The following is a 22,753-nucleotide window of genomic DNA, read 5'->3' on the forward strand; positions in this document are numbered from 1 at the left end:
ATTGCTATCATTTTCTGGGAGAAATCGAGCATTATCTGACAGAATTGCAGGGTTGCCAATATTTTTTTGCCAGCCCTGTATTTGTGTGTGGGTTAGCGTGAGGCAAATTAGCCTGACAGAGCTATTACTTCAAGAAATTAGAAATGAAGACATTAGTAGTATTTTTCAGGGTTTGAAATTACAGACATTTTTGTCACATATGTGCCCAAAATGTAATCTGTGCGATTCATAAATATTTGGGAACAAACAACTGTGTTGTAAGCGAAAGTCATGGCATTAGTTTCAATGATTATACATTTATATATGTATATATAAAACGCTACGTTCACTTACATTCTAAAGCTAGTGACGCCCCTGTTTGATATCTTTCACTCTCAATGGCAGTGAATAAGTTAAAAAGTTAAATATTTGCCATGCATGGGGCATACACTATTTAAGAATGTGCTTTTCTCCGGGCATTACATGTTTGTTTAAACCTCTTCATTAAAACGTATTTGGCCAGTAAGGAACGCCTTTAGTAACTGACGTTGTTTTATTTTGAAGCTTTAACCGGAAATTGTAGTTTCTTTCACATTCTGTGGGTCCGGGACTGATGCGTAATTTAAAAGCAAGCAAATGCAACTCCGTTCTTCACAACTCGTCTGGATTTACTCTAAGCGGAGCCGTTGGACCAAGTACTTCAAGTAACGATGGACGGGAAGTTACTCGCAGTCGTGACTGCGCTCATACTTCTGACTTATGCTCCCTCTTCGCAAGGTATGGACGCAGTTTGGCATTTTTTGTGATTTTTGTATTATTTACGCATCTGTTGATTTATAAGTAGGATTGCTATACAAATAGTTGTTTTTGGGTTTTTTAAAGCAAAATGGCACAACGAAGTGTTACAATTTAGTTAAAATTAAAATTCAGTAACGTGCACTCCAGTGAATCGTTCTCTGTGTATGTAAAGGGATTACATTTTGTAGAAATTTGGGAAGGAAAGAAGTGGAACAAAACAAAACAAAACAAAAAAGACCAGTGATATTACACAGCATTGCATTCCTTAGTTTTTATTTGATTTAGAATGTACTGACCGTATGAGGGACAGTAGTCACTACAGTGGACTTTTCATAGCGCAAGTTACTTTTTTTTTTTTTGTATTATTATTATTATTATGATAATAATTATTATTTTGGTAAGACGTTTAACCCCTTACAGGGTAAGTGACTAGTTTTGGTCATTTCAATCATTATATATTTTTTTAGCAGTTAATATTATATTCTTTTTTTTGTATTATTAATCATTATTGTATTGGTTTGTGTGGGCGTGTGTGTATAGTTTTGGTCATTTAAATCATTATGTTTTTTTCTTAGCAGTTATTATTATATTATTTTTTGTATTGTTAATGATTATAGTATTTGTTCGTGTGAGCGTTTGTGTACATAATACAATAACTTTAAATACACTTCACACTCTAAAGTTGAGATTTATATATGTTTACAGTATTTAACTCATTGGCTGCCATTGACGGCGCTAGATGCCTAATCCATTTTGACAGGGGGAATCGCCTCTCCTGTCCATCACCGTTAATGGCAGCCAGTGAGTTAAATGTGTGCCTTATAAGGGATAAAAAAATGAAATTCGTACACGAAAGGGTTACGTTAAAAGACAAAAAAAAAAAAAAAAAAAAAAAAAAAAATAGAGGCGCATATTTTAGAGTGGTGCATGCGTAAATCAGCAGGAGGTTACGCACGTATGTGTGTGGTTCTCTGCTGTGGAAAGCTCCCTGGCGTTGTGCAGATCAACGTGTTTATTTGTTTTTCCACGCTGTTAACGCGTTAATTAGTCCCAAATGAGGCAGCATTATAAAAAAAACTGCTGAAGCTAGCCTGCATGGCGACATCACAAAATTGCGCGTTGTTTCTCATGCAAATGTGGTATCAGGTGTAAAAAATAATTAGCATGGGGCTTACTATACCCACACGTATCATCCCTCTCAACAGCTGTTTTTTTTTTTTTTTTTTTTTTTTGCCGTGTAATGTAACATATAGGTGACAGAATTTCTTAAAGTTTAAGTTTGGGTTTCTTGAAAAGAATCCCGTTTATTTACCATCATGAATCAACCGTAACCACAGTTTGCACAAGAGGTTTTAAAAGTGGAAGGATCCATCATGACAAACCACTAAGTCAGCCTGTTTCGTCCTTCAGGCATGCTATTGCAAGTGCCCCGATATGAACGCCACTTTATGGATAAATTGGAGTAATAATATTTGTAATTTCTTGCAGTGCAGAAAATAATAAATTTTCAATAAATGTTATAAAAAATATATGGAATAATTTGTCAGTGGTTTGAATGTTGTCAAATGTGTTTTTTGGGCCAGATATTATGAATTTTTCCTCTCCATTCTTAAACCTGACGCACTGTAATATTTGTTGCAGTATTTAGTAAGCATGTGCCGGTATGATATTCTGATGGTATGATAACCTGAAGCCAAAATATGACGATTTCACAGTGTCACGGTATTGCAATTACAGCTCTAAAATGTCTTAGTTTGAGATATCTGGGTTTAAAAAAAAAAAAAAAATATATATATATATATATATATATATATATTTTTTTTTTTTTCCATTGATCATGATTTTTATTTTTCAAAACATATTAGCAAATTGGAACATAATGTAACGCGTGGCAGGGCAGGATGAGTGCATAAAAGGTAAAAAAGGGAGCAGACGTCCACTTATGCACTTTTAATAGACAAAAATAAATAAATCCAGCTCAACCACTCGTCACTCGGGAGTGCAACGGACCATGCACACATAATCCCACTTGACTCCCCAAAAAGTAGGTAGCAACTGAAGAAGAAAAGTGAACATACAACATAAAGAGGCGCCACCTTGTGGTGGATGTCCTAGGGAACAAAGAGGATCACATAAGTGACCATTACAATAAGTACAATGTTAAGTTGAAATAAATAAAAAAACAAAATGTTCTAAATCAAATTAAAATAAATGCGGTCCTTTAGTTGAGCTTAAACCCACAGCCACAGCTCAACATTATTACCTTCAGAACAAAAATAATTGAGTTATTCGCCATAAAAAGCACGTGTGTATGACTCGTATCATGTTTACATTATACACACACACTTTCTCAACACAGACAGTTGCCAGAGAGAAAAAAACACATGTTTTACTACTGCTAGACCGGTAAAATACCTAACTAAACACGCTGGAGTTAACTCTTGTAGCTGGTGGGAAACATTCATGACAGTATTTACTAAACTTAAATTTTTTATAAATGTGAAATCTTATTGGAGGTATTGCCCCCTCGGCAGCCACCCTCTGCAAACATGTTTTACATGTCGGTTGGCCGTCCTCCTCTAAGCTGCGACTGTCTGTAACTTTTCTGTAGCCCAAGTATTCCCATACCAGCTATTTCTTTTTCTTTGATGGGGAAAAAAGTTCAGGGGTTTCACCTCCTCCAGCCATCGTATCACACAGCTGACTCACTGGCACTGAGCAAGAACCGGTGGGGGAGGGTGTAGCCTTGCAGCTGCAAACGAGAGATTTCTTCATGCATTTTTGGGACATAAAAAAATAGCTAATACCTTCGGGATGGTATGACGGAAAATTTTTGCGGTTTTGAAACCTTGACATTTTAATGCCACTGTATACCTTGAAACCGGTAATTGGCAAATGTCTAGTATTTAGCAGGTTTGTTTTTTTCTGTAACTACTTAAAGAAAATGTATTTATTCATTGTGTCATTTTTACACACTAAATAACTGATTTGCTTTAGTTGACTTATTTTAAACAATACTATATAAATATTAGATAATTATGATAACATTTTATCTTAACTCATTGGCTGCCATCGATCGACATGACAACGATCGACATCCGATCCATTTTGAACTACATGGGAGGGGCTGCTGGAAGGGAATCATTTCTGCCAGGCCTCCTCATCAAAAGTAACTGGAGATCGATCGCTGTCAGTAGCCACGTTTTCATGCTGACTTTTATTCGTACCGATTCAAATAATTCCGAATGGAAATTTCACATCAGCTGTTTACATGTCACTTCATCTATTCCGATCAAGCGTTTACATGTGACTGCCTTTATTCCGAAAGGACATTTGACAACTGCCGTCTGACATGCGCAGATTAATCAAAACAAAGCGTCACGTTGCAAAACATGGAGCTCGATCGTCAGATCAGCTGCTGTTTTAACTTTTCGAGTGGAAACAAAACTTCAGAATGATACGCCGTTCATGTAAAAAGTGGTGTGGGTGCGCTGTGCGTGTGCTTGGAAGCCATGTTGCAAGTGACGTTACTTACGTCACCGAGTGACGTCACCACGTCAGTACGGAGCATGCGCAGAAAGAACGCAACCAGACACCATTCCGCTTCCCTGTTTACATGATATAATTTTACTTCTAATCGGTTTGGGAAAAGGAATATTCCACCCCTGTGAATCGGAATGAAATTCCATTCGGTTTGGGCCTGTTCATTCCGAATGAGGTGTTTATATGGAACACATTTATTCGGTTTGAACAAATATTCCGATTGTAATTGGAATATTTTGCTCCATGTAAACGTGGCAAGTGACAGCCAATGAGACACTCATAAAAAAAAAAAAAAAAAAATGCAAAAACTATGAGACACCTAAGCTCCTTTCAGAGATACGGTAAACTCCGTTTAAATCCCGGGATTTAAACAAGTAGCCCAGTAGCCAGTACTCTGAAAGCAATTTCCCAGGATGACTGACACGGAGAGGACACGGACATTAACAGGGTCCTAGTATAATGTCCGGCACTTGACCGGGATGTGGCATGTGTAAAAGCAGCCATTTAAATCCCGGATCACAGTGCGAAGCTTGATGATGGAAATATCATGGCGGATCGTCATTTCCTTTTTCTTCACAGTAAGATGAAAAGAGTTAATCAGACATCGCAATTATCAACATGACAAACTGGAAATAGTTCAATTAAACTGGAAACATAATGAAATTGAATTGCTATGGATCTTAGAGCTGAGGAAGAGAGAGTCCATCTTCCATCTTTGAAAATGTGTGGTTTATTTTGTTGCCCATGCAGAACAAAAATGACATGTTCGGGTTATAAAATCCTGCCCTCCGCTCACAGAGATCGTCGAGTCGCCAACACTGGACAAGTCTGAAAATGTCCAACCTGGGTAATTCCCGGGATATCTCCCCATGTCTGAAAGCCATGACACGGGTAAATCCTGATTCACCTTACACGGGAATTTACTGGGATATACTGCAAGTCTGAAATGGGCATTAGGGTGTAAAGGTACATTATCTTGACTGGGTATAGGTGGGTTGAGTTACTACTTGATTGTGCCCCACAACTGACTGGTGACCATTCCACGATGTCGGCGGCCATTCCACAACCAATCCAGGATGTCGGAGGCCCTTCCACGACCCAGAACAGGATTAATGTTATAGAAAGTAAAGCCGGATGATCATTAGTCACCTGGGCATCGCATGTATCCAACTGGTGTTACACTTTTATTATTTCTTATGTCATAAGTGTTCTCCATCTCCATTAGTTAGTCAGATCGGATAGTTCCATTATGGGATTTACAGTCTTACTTACAGTCTTTTCCCTACCCCTCTTGTCTACACGTTCCTTGGTTGCAGGGCAGAGCAACAAAAACCATTAGTCAGGCACCAAAGTCTCATGAATGACTGACACGTGAATGAATGAATTACTCATCACAGTGGGGCAAAGAGCTAATGTCTTTAAATTGAAACAATAATTAGACTTCCAATAAAGAGCGAGTGCATGGATCACGTTATTTAGAAACCATTTTGATGACAGTAGCAGCTCCTTTTGATGCAGCAATTCTTGAATCTTTGTTTTCCTTTGACAGTTTCGTACATGAAAACAAGGGCGCTTTCACACTAGCACTGTTTGGTCCGTTTTAAACGAACCAGAGTTCTTTTTCTCAGATAGTTCACTAATGTGAATGTGCACCACAACTGTAGTTCGAACGAACTTTGGTACGCTCAAAAATTGTGGGTCTCGGTCCGCTTTAAGCGCACCCTGCTTCGCTCATGAATGCATCTGGGGCCGGGTGCGCTTGTGCTACTTTATGCGCAGCGTTACAGCGTGGAGCTGTGATGCTCCAAGCTGTGACGGTCAGTGTTGTTAATCTTACTGAAAAAAAGTAATTAATTATAGTTACAAATTACTTCTCCCAAAAAGTAATTGCGTTAGTAACTCAATTACCTGAATGTAAGAGTAATTAGTTACTTGGCAAAGTAATTGGTGATAATTACTTTTTTCTTTTTTTCCTCAAAAAAAAAAAAAAAAAAAAAACCTTTACCCTGAATCAACTGTTAAAAGTTGTTAAAATTGCTCCCATTATTGCATTAGTTCCCTTCTCTCTACTTTCGACATATGAAAGTTTTAAAACTGTTTCATCATTTAAAGATAGATTCAAGTCAAGATTTTGCCGATTTAGAAGTATTTTAGATAAAAAGTTACTTAGGTTCGCTAGGAAGGTTCTCTACAACAGAGCCGTCCTAAAAAGTCTACTGCTTTAAGATGGCGCCTGTCTACTAACTCATTTAGTGCCATGTCTGTCATTTTGCATCTAGTTATATCCAGTGTTGTTAATAACGGCGTTACAATATAACGGCGTTACTAACGGCGTTATTTTTTTCAGCAATGAGTAATCTAATTAATTACTTTTCTCATCTTGGCAACGCCGTTACCGTTACTGAGGCGGGAAAGGCATGCGTTACTATGCGTTACTAAGTTGGTTGAATAAAAAAAGTCTGAGAGAAACAGACTCACGGGGAAGGGAACTAATGCAATAACGGGAGCAATTTTACCAACTTTAATGGTTGATTCACAACTTTAAATGACTTCCACACATAGCAAAGGTTACTAGCTAGTTATCGCAATACCCTTGTGTCTAGTTAAGTGGAGGGTAAAGAATTGGGCTAGGGCCAATTGTCCCCCAAATCCTTTAAACTTCACATTGTGTGACCTGTTTTTGTTTTTTGTTTTTTTTTGTTTCTTGTTTTTTTTTTGAGAAAAAAAAAATTATCACTAGTTACTTTGCCAAGTAACTAATTACTCTTACATTCAGGTAACTGAGTTACTAACGCCATTACTTTTTGGGAGAAGTAATTTGTAACTGTAATTAATTACTATTTTAAAGTAAAATTAACAACACTGCATATACTGTATATAGATATAACTAGATGCAAAATGACAGACACGGCACTAGATGCGTTAGTAAACAGCCGCCATCTTAAAGCAGTAGACCTTTTATTACGGCTCTGTTGTAGAGAACCTTCCTAACAAACCTAAGTAACTTTTGATCTAAAATACTTCTAAATCGGCAAAATCTTGACTTGAATCTATCTTTAAAGGATGAAATAGTTTTAAAACTTTCATTTGTCGAAAGTAGGGAGAAGGGAACTAATGCAATAATGGGAGCAATTTTAACAACTTTTAACAGTTGATTCAGGGTGAAGGGTAAATTAGGGTAAAAAATTGGGCTCGGGCCAATTGTACCAAAAACCTTCACAAAAAAGCTTCACATAGTGTGGCCAATGTTTTTTTTATTTTATTTTTTTGGAGGAAAAAAAAAAGTAATTATCACCAATTACTTTGCCAAGTAACTAATTACTCTTACATTCAGGTAATTGAGTTACTAACGCAATTACTTTTTGGGAGAAGTAATTTGTAACTATAATTAATTACTTTTTTTCAGTAAGATTAACAACACTGGTTATATCTATGTACAGTACATGGGATATCTACCATGTCTACCATATCTACCATAACATGCGGGCGTAGTTTGTAGGCTATCGGCTACAACATATATGATTGGAGCTACCTAGCATCGCGTTTGCTCGGCGTCACAACTTTCTTGCCTCCTCCCTACTCCTGCTCTGTCGTCTCGGTGAGTCCGTCTCCCTCAGACTTTTCGACCAATATAGTAACGCATAGTAACGCATGCCTTTCCGTCCTCAGTAACAGTAACGGCGTTGCCAAGATGAGAAAAGTAATTAATTAGATTACCCACTACTGAAAAAAATAACGCCGTTAGTAACGCCGTTATATTGTAACGCCGTTATTAACAACACTGGTGACGTTACATGCGGGGCATATTTGGAAGCCAAGTGCAGCTCGCACGCTATTCAAAATTAACAATGGCACGATGACAGACGAACCATGGCCATAGACTTCATAATGTATTCACGGGGCGCGGAGCCGATTCATAGGGGGCCTAGCTCTGTCAAAGCGGACAGGGGACTTGGTGTAGGCTCCTCTACTAACTCAAAGCTGTCCAAAGACATCTGTTTTCAGGCATCTTCGCTAGCGTGTGGGCTTATTACTTCCGGGAACAAAATTTGATGTGCCTACGTCATTCGTCCTTTTCGAGGACAAGCGCACATAGATATGAAAAAATAGATGCTAGTTCCAATTGATTTCTATGAAAGCATCTTATCCAGTTTTATAATTATATCTATTGAATAATCCGAGCAAAACGACAGGAAGTACCCCGTCCGCCATTGCTGAGGTGTGCCGCCTGCAGCACACAGTCAGCAGCAGGCAGCTAAAATTACTGTTTACATTGTCTGACGCTGGGCTGCTAATGAGGTGTCTAAACACCCCAGTATTGACGGCCACCGCTAGAGGGCGACGTACACATTTCTCTACTCGCGGCCCGGTAGCATATGCGCCACGGACAGTACTGGTCCCCGGGCCAGTGGTTGGAGACGACTCTGTTGTACGAAACCGCCTCAAGTTTAACTTCATTACAATATTAATGAATAAAAGAAGAATGTTTGTGTCATGTTTGTCCACCACAGAAACCATATTTAAAAAATATATATATTTCCCTCCCCGTCTTTTTTCATTTTCAAACATTTTTGAAAAAGCTCCAGGGAGCCAGAAGAGCAGTGCTAAAGAGGAGCATGTGGCTCCAGAGCTGTGGGTTGCTGACCCCCGGTCTAGTGTGAAAGCGCCCTAAGATTCATAGTATTTCCTCTGTAACCTATGAGCTACAAACGGTACATAGTCACTGATCCTAGGCTAATGTGTCTGAAATTTCTCCGATGCAATGAGACATAATGAAGGCGCAGAGTGATGCAAACACAGCAAAAATTGCATGGATTGTTGTTCTTCTTTTTCACCCGTGTTCTGCCATTTGCGCAGGGGCGCTTTCAAGCAATCTTGAACTTCCGCTCTCTTGAATATGTACAGTAGATACAGGGATTTGTGTGTAATGAGGTTGGTCACACACACATGGCACATCATTTGATGAAACTGTTTATTAATCAACTTGAACAATAGACTACAGTTGTTCTATGGGTAGTTCATGAGTCCTGAGGGACATTGAATTTATTTTATTTAACCGTAATTCAATTATAAGTTGGAATGCTTGAGAAAATCCAGAAGTTGTCCGGTGGGATGCATTGTGGTTACCTACAACCAGCCAATTAGTCTTATATTTTTAGTGTAATTGTATCGATTTCATGGGAACGACATGAAAAATGATAGTGGTCACCATGTGGTCCACTGTTTCAGTAAATTGATTTTAGATGATGTGTGTGAGAATATATTTAAGTAAATATATTCGTTCCTGTGTTTGCCCACAGCAAAACCCATCAGTCTGGTGGAGAGATGCTACTGTCGTTCAACGGTCAACAGCCTCCCTCGGGGATACATTCGAGAGCTACGCTTCATCCACACGCCAAACTGCCCCTTCCAAGTCATGTGAGTGTCATTTAAATGTTTTAATAGGGTTCCTCCTTGTCGCGCATTTCTCACCATCAATCTCCAAGAGGTGACAGACCGGAGAAAAGAGTTAGGCACACATGTGCGTGCACACGCCCCTCTGTCATTCCAGCGCACACATGGCAGATTGAGCCCACCGAAGCATGCGGAAGGAAGTGTCAGTCAATTGGAATTTGGTCACACCACTTTTTCTTAATGTGCACCTTAAAAGTAATTAAATCTTTGTAAATACAGTGGTACCTCTACATACGAAGTTAATTTGTTCCAGGACCTTGTTTGTAAGTCGAAATGGTCGTATGTCGTGCAGGATTTTCCCATAAGAATACATCATAATTCCATTAATTCGTTCCCCAGCCCTAAAACCTACACTAAATCCTTAATACAATACTACTATTATATATATATATACTACTACTATATACTATTGCAAATAGCAATTACAAAGAGCAAAAAAATAAGTTAGATCTATAAATCAGAACAATAATAATATAATAACAGTAATAATAATAATAATAATAATACCTGTAATAATGTAACGAATTGGGTTCTAATGTGGCTGACTTTTTTTGCTGTACCAGAACGCACCGCGGGGCTGACGTGACGGTGAGCAAGAGAGCTACGTTCTGTTTTGATGCTGCCATCAGTGTCACACAAGTTGATGGAATAAATGATTAGAAACCTGACGAAGCTGGTGATTTCTTTGGCGATGTTACTACAGTAAGAATTGTCACCTTAACTTATAAAGACTGGTGAACTGAGGAAGACCGCCGGCCGAGATCTACCCTATTGTCGACCCAGTTCATGGATGCACACGCCATGCTTATATTTTGCGATCATTTACATCTTCATTTCAATGGTAAGCTTCAACTTTTCCTCCTGCACTAACCTTTTTGGATCCAGTGTTGAGTTCTCTCACAAGAAAATCAGCCATGCGTCCGTCTTCCGGCAAAACAAAGAAACTGCGGCGCTGTCAAAAGTCGTCGTATTTCCAGCATGTCGTCGGATGTAGGAACAAATGGCGAGTCAAATTTTACGTCGGATGTCGAAAAGATCGTGTGTCGAAGCGATCGTATGTTGAGGTACCACTGTATACTGCACATATAATAAGCTGTTATTGTAAGATGTTTATAGGATTTCTCAGTTGTATTCATTATAAATAAACATGCAGATTGTGATGGACAGGAGGAACCAGTCAGCAGGAAAAATATGCAGTCCTGGCAAAAGTATTGGCACCCCTGCAATTCTGTCAGATAATGCTCAATTTCTCCCACAAAATGATTGCAATTACAAATGCTTTGGTAGTAATATCTTCATTTATTTTGCTTGCAATGAAAAAACAGAAAAGAGAATTAAAAAAAATTAAATCATGATCATTTTACATAATACTCCAAAAATGGGCAGGAAAAAGGTATTGGCACCCTTAGCCTAATACTTGGTAGCACAACCTTTAGACAAAATAACTGCAAACAACTGCTTTCGGTATCCATCAATGAGATTCTTAATTTCTTACAATGTTCTGCTGGAATTTTAGACCATTCTTCTTTGGCCAACTGCTCTAGGTCTCTGAGATTTGAAGGGTGCCTTCTCCAAACTGCCATTTTTAGATCTCTCCACAAGTCTCCAGTGCTTTCTCTCAAAACATTTTCTAGTGCTTTTTGAAGGGTGTTTGGGTCATTGTCCTGCTGGAAGACCCATGACCTCTGAGGGAGACCCAGCTTTCTCACACTGGCCCTACATTATGCTGCAAAATTTGTTGGTAGTCTTCAGACTTCATAATGCCATGCACACAGTCAAGCAGTCCAGTGGCAGAGGAAGCAAAACAACCCCAAAACATCAGGAAACCTCTGCCATGTTTGACTGGGTGGACCGTGTTCTTTTCTTTGAAGGCCTAGTTTTTTTTTCCCTGTAAACTCTAAGTTGATGCCTTTTCCAAAAAAAAAAAAAAAAAAGCTCTACTTTTGTCTCATCTGACCACATAACATTCTTCCAAAAGGTTTTTGGCTTTCTCAGGTAGGTTTTGGCAAACTCCAGCCTGGCTTTTTTATGCCTCTGGGTCAGAAGTGGGGTGTTCCTGGATATCCTACCATAGGGTCCCTTTTCATCGAGACGCCGACGGATAGTACGGGTTGGCACTGTTGTACCCTCGGACTGTTTGGATGTTAGTCGACTTTCTTTATCCACCATCAGCACAATCTTTCGTTGAAATCGCTCATCAATTTTTCTTTTCCGTCCACATCTAGGGAGGTTAGCCACAGTGACATGGGCTTTACACTTATTGATGACACTGCGCACGGTAGACACAGGAATATTCAGGTCTTTGGAGATGGACTTGAAGCCTTGAGATTACCCATGCTACCTTGCAAATTTGCTTCTCAAGTCCTTAGACAGTTCTTTGGTCTTCTTTCTTTTCTCCATGCTCAATGTGGTACAAACAAGAACACAGTACAGAGTTGAGTCAACTTTAATCCATTTTAACTGGCTGCAAGTGAGATTTAGTTATTGCCACCTGTTACGTGCCACAGATAAGTAATAGGTGCTGTTATTTACACAAATTAGAGAAGCATCACATGATTTTTCAAGGAGTGCCAATACTTTTGTCCAGCCCATTTTTTTGAGTTTTGTGTAAGATGATAATGATTTTTAAAAAATATATTTTTTTTTTCATTCTTTTTAGGTTTTTTTTCATTGCAAGTACAATAAATGAAAATATTACTGCCAAAGCATTTGTAATTGCAATCATTTTCTGGGAGAAATTGAGCATTATCCGACAGAATTGCAGGGGTACCAATACATTTGGCCAGCACTTTAAATGTGGCGAAAATCGGAAAGAGTGACTGCGAATGCTCTGGTTTCAAACGAACGTCTTAATGGATTGGGCGTCGAGCGCCGTCAATGGCAGCCACAAAGTTAACTGACACACTATTATGGGGGAAACCTGTTGGTACCTTTTTTTTTTTTTTTTTTTTTTTTTTTTAACATTGACACCTTTTTAAAGTGATATCTTGATTCTTGGCATGAGCATATCGATAACCTTTTGGGATGCAAAGTATCACGATGTATTACCATTTTGATAGTTTGTCACACCCCTAGTAGGCTGGGTACACCCTGAATCGGTTGCCAGCCAATCGCAGGCACACCTTCGGACAATTTAGAGTTTGCTCCAATGTTGCTCCACATTTTAAAAATGAGTGGAATATTTACTATGACAGATAATTTTCAAAGTAAAGCATTTGTTTGAAGAAAACCGCTGTGCTAAACTAACACAGCGGTGCTAACTCCCTCTGTTCGACATCATTGTGTTGCTCTTTTATCTCACACCATCTGAAGTCTGTATTCTTTTCTCATAAACAGCGCCAAATTGAAGACCAACAAAGAGGTGTGTGTGAACCCCGAAATCCGATGGCTGCAGCAGTACCTGAAGAACGCCATCAACAAGTAAGTTTTTCTCAACATGTGCTGTTAGTTTATGTCGAACTTGTCCGTCTGGCTCTTCCTGCCAATTCGCTTCCCTCATTATTAAAATTCAAAGCAAGCTGAATTGGGATGTAAAGAAGAAATGCATATGCAAATTTTCTGAATGGTCTGTTGTGAGAGCAACACCTCTTAACGGTCCAGCTTCTTGATGAAGTCAAAACATGTTAATACAGGGCTTGTGTCGTAGACAAACTGCATTTGAATCCAGTCACTTCATTGATCAATGTTGCAAATGTATACAAGTGATGCAACCACATGCAGGTACATCTGCATGTTAAATGACCAATTCAAATTTAATTTGAAGGTCAGTAATGCAAATGTAATGAAAACTGTCAAATGAGGTGGAATGTGAAGCTATGCAGTTTCAAATCTCATTTAAATGAAAAACTATTGGTGTGATTATCGTGATATTTCCAGAGGCCGGAGGGTGTGATCAAGGACGTAGGTTTGCATAGGGTTGTAGGGACATAACACAACCAACTTTTCAGGATGCTCAAATTGTCCCCACCAGCTTTTAAACCACTTTATTTGCATTATACAATGAGTTTGGTCTTCCCACAAGTTGTAAGGATAGAATAGACCCTACCAATATTAAGTGAATTATTTAGATTATGTTCAGACTTACAATTTTTCCTTTTCACTTGCTGAATGTGTGAATTTTTTCCCCCTCAAACTTACGTTTGATTGGCTGATGACATGAGCCCCCGCCCCTTCCTCCCTTCACACAAACACAGACAACACACTTACACAACCCCACTGACAGAAATACAACATACCACTTCCTCCACCCCCTTCGAAGAGGAGGGATATTAGAAGTTTTTTTCGGCCAGCACAAGCCACTGCAAGTAATGTAAAAAGACATCAATGTTGTGGCGGTGGGGGAAACACCACTAATTATGCTACTAAAAGTCCAACCTACATCAGAGTTGGCATAGCATTAAGCTGTTTGAACTTGCTAACCTGCAAAACTACTGCAGTCAGGCCAGCCTTCAGAATGAACAAAGTTAAGCTAGCCGTCCGTGATTTGGATCATTGTTTGCATTATGTGCATTACAGTAATGCAACACGGTGGCTTCAAAGTGCAAGTCCTAAGAATGGATCCACTTCAGAGGAACACTGACACGAACATAAAAATCTCTGAAAGGAAATCAAACATCAGAATATCATGAGAGTACTTTGGTTTGAGTCTTGGAGTAGTCTTGGATGCCTTAGCTGTTGATCAGTCCTTGGATACCTCAGATTTTTTTTCATGATTTTTTTTCCCAGATCACTTTTATATTACAATACTTTAGTTTGAGTGTAGGGGTGTTCCAGTGTCCCCCAGAAGTGGACCCATTCTTGGATAGCTTCCAGTTTTTTTAATAAACCGACTTGAACTTCACCTGACCCCTGTTCAATAATCTGTTTGGTTTTATTAATGTCCCATCCCCAGCAAAAAAGTTTACATGCAGGTTATGCTGTTATATCGTCCCTACCAATGTTGAGACCAAACCTACGCCCTTAGAGATACGCCACTGTGATGATGATTGGATGCTGTTTGTGGACACGAAATCCACTAACCCACATTGTTCAGTATTGCATTTATTTGTAATATCTGAATGAACAATGTGAAGTTGCTTGTACTGTACTTTATATGACGACACATTATTTGATTATATTATACATTACATTATACAGTATATTATATTACAGGTAGTCCCCGGGTTACGAATGAGTTCCGTTCCTATGCTGGCGACGTAACCCGAATTTCCACGCAAGTCTCATGTCTCATGCTTGCTCCCTCCCTCCCTCCCTCCCTCCCTCTCCTTGCTCTTTGTTTGTCAGAGTGTGAACTGGAGTTACTTATTAAAGTAAAAGATGATTGACAGACGGTTAAGCTTTGTTTTTGCCAGAGACTCGACCTTCAAAGCGCCTCAGGTGTCCATCATTGTATAACTTGTTGAACAGTTGCTGTGGCAACTCATTGTGTGTAAGTGAGCAGCTGGACACAATGAAGCATTTAATGAAGACAAGCATTTTTTTTTTTTTTAATTGATTTGGTGTCCACTTTTTTTCTTGTTTGAAAATAATTCTGTGGGACAGTAACATGTTTAAAACTTATCATAATTATTACATTTAAAATGCTTAAAAACATTAACATATTTATATAAGTTTTGACTACAATGTATATACCATAGACTTCATAATGCAATTGACGGGACACAGGCCACGGGGCCGATAAATAGGGGGCCTGCATTGTGGGCGAGGCCATCAAAGCTGACCGAGTGGAATGACAGACAAAAAGTTTTTTTTGTTGAAAATTCTTGTGAATAATTGCTTAAATCCCTGAATTCTCTATAGACCCTACCCACGTGACGTCACAACTCCGCTCTCCTGACTGGTGCCGCCCACTTGTCCGGCAACACATCGTGTTGACCTGTTACGGCTACGTACATTCCTCCTATTTACGACGTGTTTTTCTGCTCGTTAACATTAATAATCAAAATGGTGAAGGCGTGTGTAGCGGTCGGTTGCAATAACAGAGAAGATAGACGGAGAGACTTGAAGTTCTACCGGATTCCGAGAGACACGGAGAGGAGAGAGCGAGATGGGCTGCTGCAATTCGACGAGAAAACTGGGCTCCAAACGATTACCACAGATTATGTAGTAGTCATTTTATATCTGGTAAGATGCATTTAATATATATTTAGAGGGTTTTGGGCTGACAACCACAATTAAGATCATTGCTAGGCTAATCGCCGACAACATACACATATGTATGTAGTGAGTGCTATCGCTAAACCATATAAACATTAAAAGCCCTAGTTCCATTGACAAATGACATGAAATACATTAGACTTGACAGTGGATGTTAGCAAGAACAAAAGATTTTGAATTGAAAATTTCGTAACTCACCTTCCGAGCACTAGATTCCTGCCGAATTTTCGTGTACGAGGACCTGTTTCACCCAACCAGCAACGTAGCATTTATAAGCCTCCAAGCTCTTAAAGTTTTTCAAACTTTCGTGAGAATAGGCTGATTTTGTGTGGACAAGATAGTTGTAAATATCAGGGTCAGGCAGAGACGGTGAAGGCAGCCGGTCAAAAATCATCGATTTAGGCATCAAATATGGATCTGGCGACTGTATAGAACGAAGCTTTTCCACATAACGCCTTTTATGCAACACATCCAGTGAGTTTACAGCATCAGAAAGCACCGGGTCTTCCATGAAATGCATTTTAAATTCCTCGATCAATTGAAACCAATGCTAATACAGAGACAAAATGACGGACAAGTGGGCGGAACCATACAGCTAGCACGTGGTTTTATGACGTCGGTGGGTAGGCTCTATAGATATGGACGTAAACAGTCTCGATTCTTGGTAAAAAGCAAAAACCGTGCAGTTAGCATTATAATATGTCGAATGTGCGGCTCATCTTTAAATTCACTGTGGCGCCGCCTTACCACAAGTCCACAACAAAGCGCTTTTTACATTTAAATTCTTGTGAACAAATGCTTAAATCCCTGAATTCTTTACATATATGTACGTAAAACAGTCTCAATTCTTGGTTTAAAGCCAAAGAAACCATGCAGATAGCATTTATTTTATGTAAATATGTCGAATGTGTGGCTCGTCTTTAAATTCACTGTGGTGCCGCCGTACCACAAGTCCACAACAAAGTTACGTTGAATTTCATGTGAATAAATGCTTAAATCCCTGAATTCTTTACAGATATGGACGTAAAACAGTCTCGACTTTTGGTTAAAAGCAAAAGAAACCGTGCAGGTAGCATTTATGTACGTAAATTTGTCGAATGTGCGGCTTGTTTTTAAGTTCACTGTGGCACCGCCTTACCACAACAAAGAGATTTTTACTTTGAAATTCTTGTGAATAACTGCTTAAATCCCTGAATTCTTTATAGATATGGATGTAAAACAGTCTCGATTGTTTGTTAAAAGCAAAAAAACGTGCAGGTAGCATTTATTTTACATAAATATTGCAAACTATGACGCCAATGCCTTAGTGGCTAATTTCTCCCATTGATTTTTTTCACGTTTCAAAATTCATGCATGGAATGAAAAAAATAATAATTACCTTGAATCCTGTAACAAATCACTCCAGAGACAATCCTTCCTGTTTGAATGTGGTACAGCTTTTGTACTTTTTAATCCGAAATCCACCGTTAGTTCACTGCGTGCATATGTTTGTGAATAGTTCCTCTTGATGTGGGCGGCCACCTGCTTGAAGGAGTTGCGCAGTGAATGGCCGAGCTGACCCGTCAATAATGATGATGTCTATGATTATACTTTGGGAAAAATGTTTAAAAAAAAATAAAAATTAAATTTAAAAAATACATGTCTTATATTTATCTCTTTCCAATGATAGGTCAGAATTGAAAAAAAATGGCGGGTTCTGGTCCACAAAAAGAGGGATCACTGTATTATATAATTTTTGATTATATTTTCATTATATTTGTTTATATTGTTAGCAAAAAGTGCATTATACTTGAGAATTTTTTGATGTTTTTGAACAATGATACAACTTTTCATTATCCGACCAATATTTATATTAATATTTATTTAATGTTTTTAATATGAGCAAGTTGTATCAGTCTTTCTTTCAAAATTCACAAAGTAATTCAGATATAAAAGGGAATAAAAAGGGAAGCATGTTGACCAAGAGAACAATGTCAGGACTGCTGGACATTATTGAAAAATCCTGACCCTGATCCAAGTAATGCTACCATGCCACTCATCTTAGTGAGCATGAATGGTGTTGACAGGAGTTGACTTGACTTGAGCTCCCACTGACAGATGGACAAGACAGTCGCAGGCTGTCTGTCTCACAAACCGTTTGAGAGACTAGACTTGTGAGTGTGTGTCTCCGGCGAGGTGTGACCACACGCCCGCATGATAACGCAGCTCAGTCAGAGAGACGATGCTCATTTGCAATGGTTCTGTTTCCAGTGACAGTCTACAAGTAGTGACTGGTGTGGGGAGGTGGTGGCTGTGCAAGCCCCCTTACTGTGGTAATACAAGCACAAATTGCACACAATGAATTGTAAAGCTGCCCTCAAAAAGGAGACAATGATTTCCTCAAGGCATCACCTTGAATAAAGCCAGTGTTTAAGCTCGTTTATGTTGTTTGTTGCGTCATTGTAAGGCAAAGTGCAAGTGAAAGATTATTATAAAGAGTAGATTGATGACATGACATTGCCTATGAAACTATGACTTTTGACGTAATGTAATTTAATAATACACAGGAGGTAGCAAATTTAACAGTCACTACCATAGGGGGGTCAGGGGGGACAATTCCCCCGGTGGCCGAAAAAGGCAATTCCGTGTAATTCACTTTCCTATAAATGAATTTAAAGGCGAAGTTCAGAATTTTTTTTTTTTTTTTTACAAAAGGCTTAATATTTTAGTTAGTGGGGGTTGAATTAGTCAGCGGAGTTTATTTCAACAAATTCGGTGCAGTTTGTTTGTTGTTTGTTAAATTCAGGGCTCCGGAGTGGCTAAGCTAGCGCGAGTCAATGGTACATATGGTACAAAAAACAACATATGCGCAGATAAAATCGATGATGACCGATGCAATCAATAGCATTGGCTGTGTTTTCAGGATAACATTGTTAAAACTTACCATTGCATGTTAATAAATGCAGTATGAACAGCAACATTTGTCATCCAGCAGCTCTGCAGGGAACAGGCAGTCTAGGCAAGCAAGGAGGAGTGATATCACATTGGGTTTTTTCACCGCAGATTTTTTTTTTGTGAGAACTTGAAAGGGACTCCCCAGCAAACGGAGTACGAGTTGCAGAAGCACTTATCTCTATTGTGGCTGGCGCATCTAAAAAAATAAAAAATAGTCCTGCAGAATGAAATGAAGTACGTCAGTGTGGTGTGACAATGTTTTGGTCGCATAGGTGTTTCGAAGAATGATCTGTATTCTGAATTTATTTGACTATGTTAGTTCTGTTAATATTGTTTTTTATTGGCATGCTAAGAAGGCACTATTGACTTGCACTAGCTTAGCCACTCCGGAGCCCTGAAACTAACAAATAACTGACAAACTGCACGGAATTTGTTGAAACCAATTCTACCAACTAATTACATCCACGCTAACTTGAAGATTAAGCTTAATGTCAAAAGTTTGCAACTTCCCTTTTAAAACAAAGACCTAGCCGTTAAAATTTTGTCTATAAATGTTGTGATGCAATAAAACTAACAACAAAATGGGTCAAAATTGTTTTTCGAGCAGATCACGTCAGTAGCACCTTCGAGATGATCCTTTCCTTTGCCTAGCCAAAACTGCACCTGAGGAGGCAAGATGGATATTTAGAATTTCTATAAACCAAAGCTTTCATAAGCTTCAATCACAACTGAGCTAGAACCATTTCTATTTTTATCCATCTATTTCTATTCTGTGTACTGTATGTCCACTTATAGCTGTCTTAGTTAAATACAAAGGTACAATGGTGTAGGTTTGGTCTCAATATTGCTAGGGACGATATAACAGCATAACCTGCACGTACACTTTTTGCTGGGGATTGATAAAACCAAACAGATTGGGTGAACGGCGGTCAGGGCTAGCTGCGTTTCTCACCAATAAGAACTTAATTAAAATGCTTTCAAATAATGTTTTGAACAATATCTATTCTAGAATAAAGAACATTTCTGAAAAACAAGGTTTAAGAATAAATGAACACTTTTTGCATAAAATAAGTCTGTTAAACTTATTTTCAGCTAGCTATTTTTCTTATTTCAAGAAATCTGAGTAAAATTTACTTGAAGCACTGGCAGATAATTTCACTTATTTCTAGTAAATTTACACTGAAAACAAAGGAATTGATTTTTGTCGTTGTTGTCAGTTTTAAGGAGGTGGGCTTTTGCAGTGCATTGGTTCAGGTGATACACTGTACGATTCAAACCTTTGTTTTCAAAAACTACTAAAGAAACATTTTTAAAACTTCCACAATTAATGTCTGGATTTTATTAGCAAATTTAAATTGCATTATTTGAACACAGATTATATTAACATACACAAGAAATACAAACTTGTTAATATTCTCTTAACGAAGAAAGAAATGCAAAAAAATTAAACATTCATCTTAATACCGCTCAAAATTTTCTGTGTAAATAAATTAAATATAACAAAAAAACTTCTTAGTCGAGGAATAACAAAAATAAATAAAAATGGAGTCCTCCTTCAGGAAAAATGCTACTATTTTTGGGGCTACTTTTAGACAACATAAGCAATATGAAAACTGGGGAGAAGGTGGTAAACCTTGGTTCACTACATTTCTTACAGCTGAGCAGAGTTCACTATATTTCTCACAGTTTAATTAATGTTAACATAGTAGAAATCACATACAGGAGGACACTTCTTCTAAGCAGCTTCCAACTCAGGTTAGCAAGTTCACACAGTTTAATGTAATGGTAATGCTAAACTGTGATGGATGGACTTTCAGTAGCTAAATTAATTGTGTGTTTCCCACGTTCACAACAATGACTTTTTACAGTACTTACAGTGGCTGCTGGCCGAAAAAACACTTCTAATATCCCTCCTCTTCAAAGCTAGCAGAGGAGGCGGCATGCCAACATGTAACATAATTCTGTACTGTGAGAGAGCTTGTGTGAGTTGGGGGGGTGGGGGGGGTGCAAGTCATCAGCCAATCAAACATGCGTTTGAAGAAAAAAACACGGACTGTCACATTAAGCAAGTGAAAAAGGGGTATATGTAAGTCTGAAAATAATGAAAATAATTCACTTAATAATGGTAGGGTCAAGTCTATCGTTTAACATATGGGAAGACAATCTAAATGACCTATATAACTGAACACATTATATAACGCAAATAAGGTTGCTTAAAAGTTGGTGAGGACAATTTGAGCATCCTGAAAAGTTGCTAGTGTTTTGTCCCTACCGTCCCTATCAGATTCAGATTCAGATTCAGAGTTTATTTGTCATTGTCAAGATAACAACGAAATTCAGATTGGAGTTCCAAAGGGAGACAGTGTAGACAAACAGTCTAAAGCTCTTAATTTGACATTATGCTTGCATATAGTTAACTACATTCATTGGTTCATAAAAGTGATTTTTGTTTTGTCTTCCAGGATGAAAAAATCCAAACGTGTCAACTAAAGTGTCTATTCATTTCCTTCTGAGACATCACTGAGGATATGGACCGTCATCACATACATATACTCTGTATACAAATACACTTAATACTGTATATGTTGTGTAGTCATGAAAATGCTATTTTGTAAAGCACTTACCACGGCTGCCCTGCTGCAGTCTCTTGCATGAAATCACTGCATTGTCATCATCACCACTACCGTTGTCGCTAGATCATGCTTATATATATTTTTTTTTTGCAAAGTGCAATTCTATCTGTGTTTGTTCTCCTAACTACAATGTACATACTTTTTTTGTTAAATGACATCACTAAAGGGCTGTTTTGCTCCAAAATATACCCGTAGGCGGTTCAGCAAAACGTACCCCATATTTCAAGTTAATTGGCGCCTAGGAATTTCTATTGGTACCCCACAGACTGAGTATAACATACAGGATTCTTGTAAAAGTCCCAATTATGATGTTTTTGTAATGGAATTAATTATTCGAGCATTTCCTGAGCAACACTGTGTTTGCGATAATGTGACTCCCAACATGTCTACTTTAGTTTTCTTACTCAAACAGGTTTAAAGGGTTCAGTATCTTCAAGCTGGGTCCACCACAAATCAAACAAGAATGGGGACACTCACTGATCTAATTTCTCTACTTGATTTGGCTGGATTCTAATGGAAACGTGGCAGCGGTGTCAACCATGTTTACAGCATTCGGTTGTAATATAAATCACACCATGTAGTCAAAACAGTTGAGAATATGGCCATACATTCAACTGTAATGCAGATAAGAATGCACTTTATCTCTGATCTACTCATTTTTTTTTAAACACACTCACAATTTGTGTTTTTATTCCAGTTTCTTTTTCTCGTGTTCATTTTATACAATAAAAGTCTCAGTCACATGTAACCATTTTAAATCTGGGAGATGCCAGCTAGTCTGTCATAAAACCACATCTATATGTAATATTAATGTGATATAAATGTTTTATTTTTGTACTCTTTAATACATTTAAATGAAGGAACTGTACTTTGACAACTGAGCCGCCTGAACATTTTATTTTGAAAGCAGTATCCAGTTATTCAGTACAGTATTACAAAATAAAAAAGAACACAGCGTGGTTTGTCTTTTTTTTTCTAAGCGCAACCTTCAAATATGACACATAATTGCATGTGGTCTATCTGAGAGTCAGGGGCGACACTAGGTTTTAAGAAGAGGGGGTCTTAGCCCCCTGGAGATGCACAGGATGTACTGTAAGTGAACATGGCATACAAGCACAAAACTTCACAAACAGCTAACAAATACAAATACTTTATTCATTATTATTATTATTATTTTTACTATTGTTGTTGTTTCAGTCTATTTTTAATACAGTAGAACAACAGGGATAAAATGGCTACAATTGCAAGTTACTTGG

General features: G+C 38.2%; 1 protein-coding gene across 1 annotated transcript; it reads left to right on the plus strand.

The window, feature by feature from the left end:
- The first annotated feature begins 591 nt into the window (after positions 1-591).
- cxcl12a (chemokine (C-X-C motif) ligand 12a (stromal cell-derived factor 1)) lies at positions 592-22,165 on the plus strand. Its single transcript, XM_057849197.1, has 4 exons — positions 592-756; positions 9,621-9,738; positions 13,111-13,194; positions 21,327-22,165. Exons 1-4 carry the CDS (start codon positions 690-692, stop codon positions 21,352-21,354), a joined length of 297 nt encoding a protein of 98 aa, XP_057705180.1. The 5' UTR covers positions 592-689; the 3' UTR covers positions 21,355-22,165.
- Positions 22,166-22,753: the final 588 nt, after the last annotated feature.

This window comes from Corythoichthys intestinalis, chromosome 10, assembly GCF_030265065.1.
Source record: "Corythoichthys intestinalis isolate RoL2023-P3 chromosome 10, ASM3026506v1, whole genome shotgun sequence".
NCBI lineage: Eukaryota > Metazoa > Chordata > Actinopteri > Syngnathiformes > Syngnathidae > Corythoichthys > Corythoichthys intestinalis.